Source organism: Seriola lalandi, unplaced genomic scaffold, assembly GCF_002814215.2.
Source record: "Seriola lalandi dorsalis isolate HSWRI2012SDOR001 ecotype SW California unplaced genomic scaffold, Sedor1 jcf7180002054954, whole genome shotgun sequence".
NCBI classification, from domain to species: domain Eukaryota; kingdom Metazoa; phylum Chordata; class Actinopteri; order Carangiformes; family Carangidae; genus Seriola; species Seriola lalandi.
Window position 1 is genome coordinate 204,969 of NW_019525505.1, and position 12,905 is coordinate 217,873.

Genomic DNA, 12,905 nt, shown 5'->3' on the forward strand with positions numbered 1-12,905 from the left:
AACCATACATGTCATTTTTTTTACCTTCTGATACAACCCATAAGAGTGTCTCCTGAAATAGCCCCCCCCCACCTAGTTTCACATGGGAATCGAACACCGCTCTCTGGTGTCATCTTCACCCATCACCACAACCTCCTCCTGACATGGACTTTTTCTCTCTTTATACTACGTCACTGCACTTTTACATTTGCTCCTGTCATCATTACCATGACCACTAGATGTTGCCTAGCTACAAAGCCGAACTATTGGTATAGTTTTTCCACAGTTCTAGAGAAACCAGTATATTCAAGAATACAAAAAAAACAACAAAAAAAATTCATGGATGGAGCAACATACTGTAGAGTTATTAATATCTCTTTGAATATTTCTAGATTTCTCAAAGGTCTTTTACACTGTCAAGGTCATCACAACATCCTTATTGCAAAATTACAAAAATATGACTTTCATGATGTTGCTCTAAAATGGCTGCTTGAGTATATAGGATAAGGACAGAATCTGTTAATAAGGTACAAACTGAGCTACTTTTTGGAGTACCTCAGGGTTCTACCCTTGGGCCTTGACTTCTACAACAAGACAATGATCCAAAGCAGTGATTCCAGACCTGTAGAAGCTGTTGAACTATAGCTTAACTGATCGCTCATTCTGATTGGCTGAATATCCACATCGGCTCTGAAAGGTCCGAGGGTCAGGAGACAGAGAGTCTGCCCTGCACCTGCTCGGTCGGCACTCGTATCACCAGTAACGACATGTGGAAGTGAAAAGTAAGTTTTATTTTGACTTTTTCTTGCTCAAGAGAAACAGGATGTTTTTAAATGCAGTTTTGGTGTAAGCGGAATGAGTAAGTAAGAATAAGCAAAGTAAGTTGAATATGTTGCTTAATTACACTTTTATATTATTGTAAATGTTATTAGAGGTAGTTTATTGTATCAAATTTGACATCTTTATTGAAGGATGTGTGCTTTAATGCAGTTTTAGGTATAACTGGAATTAGTGGAGTTGACCTACAGTTAAATAAGTTGCTTAATTACACATCTTACTTGCTGTTTGTTATAGTTTCACCCTCATTATGCTTATTGCTGTCATAATTATTATGATTGGTCACTTTCAGAATATGAATATAACATCAGTTTTATTTTTATTTCAGAATGTCTCCTATGTGTAAGAGAATTTTAAGTAGTTAAAAAACATTCCCCTGATTGAGAACACGGAACATGGCAGCAGGTAGGGTGGACATAAGGACCTCACCCTGTGCGGTGAGCAGGTGCACCTACCTGCTGAGGAGATTGGACCGCCACATTAGGCAGGCCCACACGGAGCTCTCTATGTTATTGGAAGCCAAACAGAACGAGACCCTGAAGCTCCTGGCTACTCTGAGGGCTACTAACCCCAACCCTCCAATGAGAACCACTCCGGACCAGGATGGGGAGGGCTTGGAGGAGATCCTGGATGAGCCTGTTCCCATCTCCGCAAAGAGGGATTGTGATCCAGGGTGTCAAGAGAGGCTGCGACAGATGTCAGATGTGGCTCTCTCTGAAGCTAGGCAGCAGAGGGACCAACTCCTCATTGACATTGGTGTTCTGTGCGCCAAGGTCCAGGCCGAGGCAGAGTGAGAGGAGGCAGGCCCATCTACCTCCATAGAGCAGCAGGAAAGCCAGCCGCACACGGCTGTCCGACTGGCTTCATGTGAGCACCTGTACCTGAAGTGATCTGCAGGAAGAGGCTGACAACTCATCCATCAGGAACAGAAAGAGTCTGCCAAGAGGGAGACACACATGAAATGAAAACGAAAGGCTCGTTGTTAATGAGTTTGCTTCAGGGGTGGTAATGATTTCATTTGCACTTCATGGTTATATACAATTTGCACAGACTTTTGCATTCACCTGTGTACACCAGGAAGTCATGTGAAATGTTCACCACTGACTGAGCTGCAACGATGCTCCCTGGGAGGTGGAGAGGGGAGAGTGAAACTTGTCTCAGCCAAGCTCTCTGATGTCATAATACGTCAGCGGAAGTCAATTTGGCCGCTCCACCTGGCAGCAACAACACACAGACCACTGGCAGTACACACTCTGCATCCCTGTGACTCATACACAGAAATAAAGTTGGGAATATGTGTAGTGTTACTTTGGCGGAGTATTTTTAAACTCTGTCATCGGTTCCTTGATGTGTTCATGAAAAACAAGGGATTTCATTTTACTGCTGTTCAACTATCGGAAGCTTTGGAAGAGGAGCAGCCATGTAGATGGTGTAGGGGTGGACGATAAGGATAAAATCCTCCATCGACTAATAATGATAATTCTGATGAGGAAAGATTCAGTCAAGTGAATTTACTTATAGGCCGCATATTAAAACGACATACGTTAACCAAAGTGCTTTACGGCGATTATATGATGGGATTGTTTGATCGATGATTACAATCAAACAAAACACAGAATTGATCAAATAAAAACAGATATAAATAAGAAGATATAAGTAAAATAATAAAATAAATAAAAAAACAAACAAATAAAAAAGAAATGTGGTCAGTCGTGTTGACGATGACAAATAAAAGGCTACAGAAAAAGAGCAGGGTTTAAAGATATCAGTGTTGCATGATCAGTAGAATGGAGAGCAGTGCTTGGTCAGCGGATCTGAGGTGTCTGGGGTGGGATGGGGGGACGAGCAGTTCAGAGATACCAGCTGGTGTCGGTCCATGCAGGGTAACCAGCGAGGAGAGGCCAGTACAGGGGAGGTGTGTGAGGATTCCACTGACTGATTCCTACAGAAGACTGCAGCAGTCGAGGCGAGAGGAAATAAAAGCGTTAACTGTGGTCTCCATAGCTTCCAACAGACAATTGATTGTAATTTTTCAAGTGATCTACGATGGAAGAAGCCATGGACTTTACATTCAGTGACAGTGGTTGCGGTTGTGGAGATTAGGGCCTCTGTTTAGAATTGAATCGACAAGTGATCTCTATCAAACAAAAACTAAAAATTGATCTTCTTCTACTTTCAGTTCAGTCCTGAATGTTCGATCATTCAAATAAAAAGCGCTCTGAGAAAGTATTATTTAGCGTCTGTATCGTTAGGAGGTTGGATGTGGACCACCAATGTTTTTTAGAATTTCAAGTGGGACATGAGCTGGACAAGGTTGGAAAATACTCCTCTAAGGTACATGAAGGTTTCAGATGTGAGATGATGATTGTAGGAGGGCAGTGAGACCTGATATAGTATAGTGTCACACTGCCTGTGTTGCATGAGCGTGGCGGCTGCCATCACTGAACGGCAGTGGAGAAGCACGCGTGTGTGTGTGTGTGTGTGTGTGTGTGTGTTCTGCTGCATCTCTGCTGCTGCAGCTCTGTCTCTCTACATTGAGTCAACAGGTTACTGGAATGTTGGATTTCTCATTATAAACTAATTTCTGATTGATTCTTCACAGAAAATGTCAGGGTGTGTGTCTGTCTCCACATGCAGCTGCTACAGTGTGGAAAAATGTATTTTTTCATGTCTGTGTCATATTCAGATTCAGGCTAGACAGAGACAACAATAGTGGAAGGTGTCCATTTTGTGTGATGTTGCTGGTATGATGTCAGTATGACAGCGACAGGTCTTTTCTCTGTCTGTTTTCGCTGGGAGATGCGGCATGCGTGCAAAATAGGCAAGAGGCTGAATTCCTAGATCACGCCACGCAGCCAGGATGCGAGAGACGCGTCTCACGCAGCCGGTGAGTCCACTCTAATCTGTTAACATGGGCGCCAAAATGAAAATAAACACGTTCTGCCGCTGCCCCGTCACGCCACGCATCCAGTGTGTTCCTGGCCTCAGTTTTGCTGTTAAAGTATCTTAGAAACCTGTGTGTGGCCTCATGATGATTTGTGACTGCAGGGTTGAGGACTGTTCTTATTGTATTAAATAAAACCGTGGGTCTATTGGAGGTGATAGTTACAGTACTTCACAGTAAGTGAATAGAAAAATGTGCAAACGCAAACGTGCAAAAAGTAGAATGTAATGTGTGAGGTAGGACAGTCTCATACTGTGTGTGCAATGAGACCAGTCACAGTCAGGGCATAAACAAACGTGGACAAGAAGCCACAGCGCTTTATTTCAAGTGTTTTCAAATGAAAAAGAGAAGAGATTTAAAGGATGAAGACAAACCGGTTGGTTTCGAACATGTACTGTATGTCTGGTTAATTTCTCTACCTGTGATAAAAAGCAGCACACACCTGCTTCCCTAAGGGACTATGGGACACAGTGTTCGAGACGTGTCAGTCCAGGCGAACCTCCTAAATGTAACAGCAGCAGTGAAATTCTGGTCTTTATGATGAAAAAATAAAAATTCTGTACCATCCCTTCCCTCGAGTCATGACATTTAGCCTCATGTACAGCTTGAGAGTTTGCTGTTGAGCTGTTTGATTGAATTCTTCCCTTGTAGGAGGAAACTACAGACATCATTGGAGCTTAGCATAAATCATATTTATGTTTTCCTGAAAACGTGGAAACATGGAAAACTGCATTCTTCAAAATACCCTACACTTTTTGTGTGTGTGTGTGTGTGTGTGTGTGTGTGTGTGTGTGTGCGCGCTCTGATATTCAGCTTGTGTTATCAAACAAGCAGAGAGGAAGTGGTGTCTGGTGTTTTTACAGCCTGTCAGTGCAGGGAGACGATGGTGTGATGGTAACCAGAGGAGACAAACCATCATCAGTGGTTAAATGTGGAGAAGCATCCACACACGAGAGAGAGCGTGTGAATGGTTGCCAGGCAACAGAATTAGCCAGCATCTATCCTCCTTTTCCAGTCAGAGGAAAACTGCCTCCTGCTGAATTAGTGCGGCTCAGCATGAATGTTTCTGTCCAAACCCGACCTGAGCCCGAGAGAGCTGTGACCGAGCCCGACCCAAACCACATCACACTTAGTGTGAACTGAAGGAATTGAATTGAGTTTGTTTTATCCTGTCACATGGTTGCTGTTACCATGATTGCAGCTTGCTTGTTTACGCTGATTACACGTGACCATTCATCCTCATTATTAGAAAATAAGCTGCCTATTGAGCCAACATGACCGAACCCGACGTGAACCCAATTTCCAAGTTTTTGTCCGAACCCACTGAGTCCTTTCAGGCTTGGTTCAGACTTGCTTCAGACTTGCTTCAGGTTTGGGTCAGGCTCAGGTTAAGCTTGGGTTGGAGTCGGGCTTGGGTTGTGCTCAGGTCAGGCTCGAGTCGGGCTTGGGTTGGAGTCGGGCTCAAGTTGTGCTCAGGTCAGGCTCGAGTCGGGCTTGGGTTGGAGTTGGGCTCAAGTTGTGCTCAGGTCAGGCTCGAGTCGGGCTTGGGTTGGAGTTGGGCTCAGGTTGTGCCCAGGTCAGGCTCGAGTTTGAGTCGGGCTCAGGTTGGAGTCGGGCTCAGGTTGGAGTCAGGCTCGGGTTGGAGTTGGGCTCAGGTTGTGCCCAGGTCAGGCTCGGGTTTGAGTCGGGCTCAGGTTGGAGTCGGGCTCGGGTTGTGCTTAGGTCAGGCTCAGGTTGGAGTCGGGCTCAGGTTGTGCCCAGGTCAGGCTGGGGTTTGAGTCGGGCTCAGGTTGGAGTCGGGCTCGGGTTGGAGTTGGGCTCAGGTTGTGCTTAGGTCAGGCTCAGGTTTGAGTCAGGCTCAGGTTGGAGTCGGGCTCAGATTGGAGTCAGGCTTGGGTCTGGCTTGGGTAAGTGTACACAGTTTACAGAGTACGGGTCAGTACACTGAAGCTGTTTCCCAATTCAGGGGCCACATCTTCAGAGGACTTGGTCTACGAAGGTGTGGCCCCCCGTAGCCGTTGCAGAACACGAAGGCTGAACTGAAATGGAACAGTCTGGCCTGTGGAGGATTTTTACTGTGCGTCACCAGCTGTGCCCACCCTTACTGTTGCTTTGCAAAGCATGGCTCTTGTTGCCAAGCAACCTTTACAACACCTAATTTATTTCGCAAAAACTTGAGGTTTTTAAGGCCCACGGTTTTAACAGTTGTACCTTTAGCTCGTGTAATCCTCAGGCTCTCTGTCACTGTTGTTTGCTTTCACTACTGGTGCGCAATGAATCTTGGGATGTGTTGGGCTGCGAAGGATCCACCTGTTTCATCCTGCGTTGTCCAGGGAAAGAAGGACACATTTCTCGGCTGCATTTGAAGGAGCCTTTGAAATGAGAAAGTCCGGTCACGGTGCTGTGATGCAGTCAGTCTTCAAATGCAGCTTCTGAAGGATGTGGCCCCAGAATTGGGACACAGCTTGTCTGCCGATTGTTAATGATTTTGAGTGTGTGCGTACTTGTGTGCTAATTGTTGCAGGGAAAGTTTTGGATCAAATGGGATCATTTCAGAACGATGTCTTTCAGACATCAAACACAAGGATTCAAGGACCAGTGTGAAGGATCTATTGGAATATTGCTAAATTAGTTTTACTTTAAGTAAACCAGAGGCCTGTCCTACGAGGTAAGTTCAACATACCCAGGATATCGTTTCATTATCTGGCTTCACTGAACCTAACATTGACCATCCTGGCAACCTGTACTATGAAGCTGGTTATCAACTGGCACAGTTACCTGTCCAGGTACAAGCTGGTTCATGTGAAAGAGGCGGAGTTGTTCAATATAAACAACATCATCAGAACCATGAATAAAGTATTAATATGATATGAGAAGAAACTCTGATACCTGCAGGTGAATTCAGCTATAGTAACGTCATAAAGTGAAATTCAACGAGGTGAAATGTAAACATTACGATCACATGACTAGAATAAAAAAGAAACACTAGAAATAATTTACAATGATTAAAGTCAAATTGAGGACAAACTGTAGATAAGAACATGAGTTATCATCAAGTTTTTCACAGTATTTTTCTCCGTTGTCTGATGATGAACAAACTGTTATGAACATGTGATGCAGATAAAACAGTTAAAGTCAGACAGTTTCTGCTGCAGAGAGGAGAGATCGAAAAGAGAAGTAGTTGATGTCTGATGAGTCAGTCCGACTGAAATGTTCATTTAGAATCATGAAACATTGAACAGTGTGTGGATCATTGTTTAGTTTTGATTTCTCCTCATGTTGTTCTGAGCTGCAGTGATGAAGAGGAGAGTAAAAGCTTCATCACTGTCAGGAATCCTGTGTTCAGGTCAAATGAAGCTAGAATAGTTATTATGTAGTTATTTAGTGAAAGACTCTCCTCTGTTTGTTAGAGGCTCTGTTTTAAAACCAGAGTAACACATGGAAAGATTCAAACAAAACATCCACTGATCAAATACAAACCACTTTATTGTAAACTCTTTTGTCCCTGTCAGGATCCTGTAGGAATAATGACTCAGTTTTTTCCAGTGATTTGATTGGTCAGTAGTTTGGCTGTTGACCAGTTTTGATCTGATTCTGTGAAGTTAACCTGCTTTGGAGCAGGTTAGGAGTACAGCATCAGTTACCATGGTGATTTACCCCAGTAACACGTGAACCAATGTCATAGGACTGACGACCCAGAGTTACACCTGAAGTTACCACGATAACCTCAAATACTGCTTCGTAGTATCGAACTCTGGTTTCTCTATAATATCTTTTTGCAATAAAACCAAATCTAATATCAAACACCACACATCTCTTTAGGAGTGTGTGAACGTAGCCGCCTCATTCATTTGGATGAGGCCACTCTGCTAACTCAGTGGGATGCTGACGCAGGTGTACTGAACAGTACAGCCTCTAGGGGGCGCTCATGACGCATCAGGAGTTTAATCTTTCTCACTTCAGCATGACTGAGAAAACCCTTGTTTTCAGACAAATGTCAAGGCGCTGTCAAAATTCTTGAGCAGCTTTTAAATGAGCCGAATCCTCTCCTGAGCGCGGTTTTACCTGTGCACTGCAGCAGAGCATAGAAACAGTCCTGCAACAGCAAGCCTTACTCTCTGACAGCCATTTCACATTTCCCCTCTGGGCAGGCAGCTATAAATGCAGTTACACACTCAGTTCATAGTCATTTAGTCATGTGGTCAACTAGATAGGGCTGCTTGTTGTGTTATTGTGCTGCTGCACTCAGGCATCCCCAGAATGTACCACCTCTGTTGTTTCAAATGAGAATGAACCGGAAATTCATTTTGCATTGTGCCGTGGCTGATTGACAAATGGTGAAGGTGACAAAAAAAAGCTTTTTAATCAAATTAAATGTTCTTTTCTTAAATTCAGAGAAGCAGGAAAATGTATGGATGAAGCGAATGCTGCAGTTTGCCAGGTTTTCCACTGTCAGAGAAGCAGTGTGAGTGTTGGGATCATTTACATGCACTTTCTGGAGCCTGATAGCACATTAGTCAGTCACTGCTGCTGCTGCTGCTGTCTCTGCTCTGCGCCTTGCCACCATTTGTGATTTTTTTTTTTAAGTACCAGATGGAGAGAATAGAAAAAGAAATGCCTCTGCTCTCTCTTTTATTCTCCTCCCGACCCCGCTCTTTATCAAGCTACCACAGTTGGGTCAAAATAAATGATCAGTCCCTTCAATTGTGCTGCAATTACGCCTCCACAAATGGCCAGGATGAAGTGGAACCTATAAGTCCTCGTGTGTGCAGTGCTGCGAGCAGGCTAATGCAGCCCTTTGTGGGTCGATGGCTTCTCAGTATACTTTTATATTGATATGAAAGCCCATTCAAAGCCTTATGTCATTTTGGGCTGTCACTAGTTTAAAGAAAACACTCTTACACTGAATATAACCAGTAATATTATGTGCATACTGGGGGTAACTTACTGATTAAGGTACCCTACGGATTCCTTTAACCATCTGTTGTGCAAAAGAGCAATGTTTATAAATGGGTCCCATTAAAGCAGACGCATCCAGGCTCTGGCAAGGCTGGAGTACCAACTGGGCACAGCAGCAGGCTGATTTAATTGAAAACTTCAATTGAAATTTAATTTAAAATACACACCACTGTGTCAAAAATATAGTTTCAAGGCCTTTATCCTGTTCTTGTCCAACATCTCTCTGGAGTCTGAGTTCTGGCAGCCACTTTAGAGATAGTCTTGACATTTGTTTTATAAATTTCACTTGTCTAAAAACATTAATCCCAAAGTGCTACATGTGTTTATACTCAGCACAAACTCAGTACCAATAATCTCTCAGTAAGAATGCAGAGCTGCCAACCTGTTAGCATTTTGACATTGAAGAACGCTGGTACGATTTGTCACTTTAAACTCTGACAACTGAGTTCATTTGTACATGTGCAGTACTCAAGTCTAACATCAGGGGGCAGCAACATCCAGTCTGATGAGCAAGAGAAGAAGAAGAGTTCAACCAATCATAGCGCTGGGCTCAGTCCTGCAATTGTCAAGCAGGAATAACCGTCAGATGTCAATCATTTCAACACAGAAACAGGTTTTAACAGCTCCTCATCACGTCATCGCTGCTTCCTCAGGTGAGGGCGGGGCTTTAACTCTGCCAAGGTAAACAGGCTGTGGTGGACGTGGAAAGTCGACATTGTGAGTTAAGTCAAGTTAACGCAGACCTGCTAAACTATTTAACGTTGGTACAATATACAAAATAAATTATGTGAATTTTTAATAAATAGTTGAATCAAATTCACTTATGTTCATCAGTTTGTATAAGCACACCTGTCGTACAATAAAACAGTGGTTTCAAGCAGCTGCACTGAAACTTGGACTTTCACTGTACATTATAATGTATCCCAGTGTAAGTGATATTTTAGAGACACATGGTCAAAGCTCCAAAAACTTCAGGTGAAAGTATGTAAACCTGCTCCCTGCAAGTCAAGAACCAGGGTTCAGCCTCCACTGAGCTGACACTTACCCCCGTGCACACACACACACACACACACACACACACACACACACAGCTGACTGCTGCTGAGTGTAAACATGTCCTTTCATTAGAGTTCCTCTCCAGAATATGTGGTTGTATTGTTTTCTTCATAGCTGATTCATATGTTGAAGAACTTGGTGATAGTTGGTGAGTGGGGAAATGACCGTGTGCAAAGTGAAGATGTGTGGAAGCATGTGAACTCATTATGGTACCTCGAATATTCTCCCAAGGGTGGCAGTTTCTGAGAATGCCATCACTCTTTTTTTTTTGTGTGTAAATCAACAACAAAAACATAAACAAACAACATTTGTGGCCAAGACTTCTGAGCTCTGAACCTGGTGAACGTCGCTGTTGGCTACACACACAGTCACACAGTCATACAGTCACACAGTCACACAGTCACACAGTCATACAGTCACACAGTCACACAGTCATACAGTCATACAGTCATACAGTCACACAGTCACACAGTCACACAGTCATACAGTCATACAGTCACACAGTCATACAGTCACACAGTCACACAGTCACACAGTCATACATACAGTCACACAGTCATACAGTCATACAGTCACACAGTCACACAGTCACACAGTCACACAGTCACACAGTCACACAGTCATACAGTCAAACAGTCATACAGTCACACAGTCATACAGTCACACAGTCATACAGTCACACAGTCATACAGTCACACAGTCATACAGTCATACAGTCATACAATTACACAGTCATACAGTCATACAGTCACACAGTCACACAGTCACACAGTCACACAGTCACACAGTCACACAGTCATACAGTCGCCTCCTGTAGGTGATTAAATCGTTCAGAAGTTCCATGTGGTTTGACTACTAACATGTAAGAACACTTTTTTAAAACACGTGTTAAAACACATGTCACAAGTGTTCTGACAACAGCTCCTGCCTTATGGAAACTCTTTCGGGCAAGACTACCCTCTAAATAAATAGGAGTAAGCTCAGGAGCTGCAGTTTTTCTGGATAAAAAGCTGTATAACGTTTATATTGCTCAACAGATTTCAATGAGTTGGTTTTATATTCAAGGGTTAATGACCTACGGTACTAGTCAAAAGTTTGGACAGGTTCTGGTTTTGCTCGACAGCTGGTTTGGGGTTCAAGTCTGTGGAACTCAATCTGGGCATTGATGAAGAGATGGTATTTAGATGCAGGTTCCAGGTATTGTTGGTGATCATGATTGGTCAGGCAGATGTGACATCACAACCAGAAAGATTCCTACAAGCACAACATGTTCAGGTTTTCCAAAATAATAATCTACACTGATGAATATTGTATTTTCTTCTCTACTACAGATAGCTCTGTCCTTCACTGTCTGATCTTTGATTGATGCTCACTGACTGTAAATAATAACAAGCATGAGATGCTTTGTAGTATATTTGAGCCCTGAGCAGTGGCTGCAGGTATAACACAAACATGATACATCATCATCAGTGTCTCAGCTGGTTTTTTTTAGCTTCCTCTTTTTGAATGTGTCCTCCTGTCTCTCTTTTCTTTTTCAGGTCGAAGGATGGCACTGTCCTTTCTTCTCTTCTCCGCAGTGTTGCCCCGACTCAGCGTGTCTGCGTACAACACATCAGCCGGTAATGACTGCGCTGTCTCACATACAAGTGTATGTCTCTGACACAATGTCTCCAGTTGTACAAAATGACTGTGGCTGCAGCAGAGCAGTGGAGGATCTGTGACCCTGCTGGTCTGGTGTGTTTTTGTTGGTAATCCTCTTGGTGCTATTTTGTACAGTGCTTAAAATAGCTAATAACCTCTGCGGTGTTCAATAGGAAGGTTTGTTTTGCCAATTTTTTGCTTTTTGCAGCAAGTACAAAAAGGCTGACAACAGCACAAAATATCAGACAGATAATTTGACTTGTAGGTTAATTAACCAACAGAACATGATGGAGTCTGTGCTCCTGTTTTTAGAGGTGAGGGAAATTCTAGTATTATCTTAATGTTAGCACTAATTAGCAGGTATCTGTGTCATAACTGGCTTGTTAGCTTAGCTCGTTAGCCAGCAAATGAATTAGCCTTAGGTTAGCCTTCGAGCAAGACTCCTAGCTGTGCTAATGATGCTAAGAGGAGCGTATGCTTGACACAAACCCTCATGTTTTGAATTCTCCCCCTCCCCCTGCCCTTCCTCTTTACCCATTGTTGGATAAGGCGGGAGTTAGGCGGAGTCAGCCACTGCCAAGATGGCGATGGTGGAGCAGCTCACTCAGAGCTTCAAAACTGCTCTTCAGTAACCTGTGGGTGACGTCACAGAGGCTACATCTATCTTGTGTGATGACCACTGCTCCATCTGTTATTGGTTGTCTGGCTCTTCCTGTTCCTCCTAACCTGCAGCTGTTTCAGCTCATTTTCAGTATCTGCTGACGCTCCTGGTCCCTCTCCGTCGTTATGAAGTCTCTCTGTCTGGTTTGTTATTGTTCACTCAGCTCCTCACCATGTGGAACCATGAATCTGAGGTGTCCACAGGTTCTTTCAGAACCTTATTCATGTAGTTAGTCGTGACTGGAAATCACTGGTGTTATCACTTTTATAGCATTGAGGTTTGGGCCTGTATTCTCATTGTAGTCCGTCCTACCTGTTTGTTTTTAATCATATAAGAGATCACATACTCATACACTTCAACTTCAAAATAATACAATTATTGTAAGACAGTAGAATTTTGAACCATTTAACATTTTATTGACATAGCAGAGTGGTGAACTCAGTCCAGTTACATACTGTATGTGTTTAGTATTCTACAGTTGTGACTCCGGTCCTTTTCCCTCTGTTATATCAGTCAGTCTCTGAGCATGAAATTGCTGCCACAGCTCTTGAGACTCATACTGGACAAGCACCATTTCCCACCTCTAACAGCCCGGCTTGGCAGGCAGGCCCAGCCCCACATTTAAAAACTGATCTGCAACCAACGGGAGCTGAAAGCACTAATGAATATTTGCTGTAAACTCCTGGTACTTATGGTGCTTTTATATCCAAGCTCATGCTTTGACACTAATGCTCACAGGCAGATGTCAGATCTCTGTAATACAGACATAAACCTGCAGTCAGATTAGTGAGCTGTCATTTCCTCTTTGTGCCGAGCGTTGGAGGTGGT

General features: G+C 43.4%; 1 protein-coding gene across 1 annotated transcript in view; it reads left to right on the top strand.

Moving 5' to 3' along the window:
• Positions 1-12,905, top strand: part of LOC111645619 (gamma-aminobutyric acid type B receptor subunit 1-like) — a 57,713-nt gene that overhangs the window by 24,514 nt on the left and 20,294 nt on the right. The window contains exon 2 of the mRNA XM_023394875.2: positions 11,314-11,394. Coding sequence (XP_023250643.1) covers positions 11,314-11,394 — 81 coding nt within the window. The remainder of the gene's footprint in view (positions 1-11,313; positions 11,395-12,905) is intronic.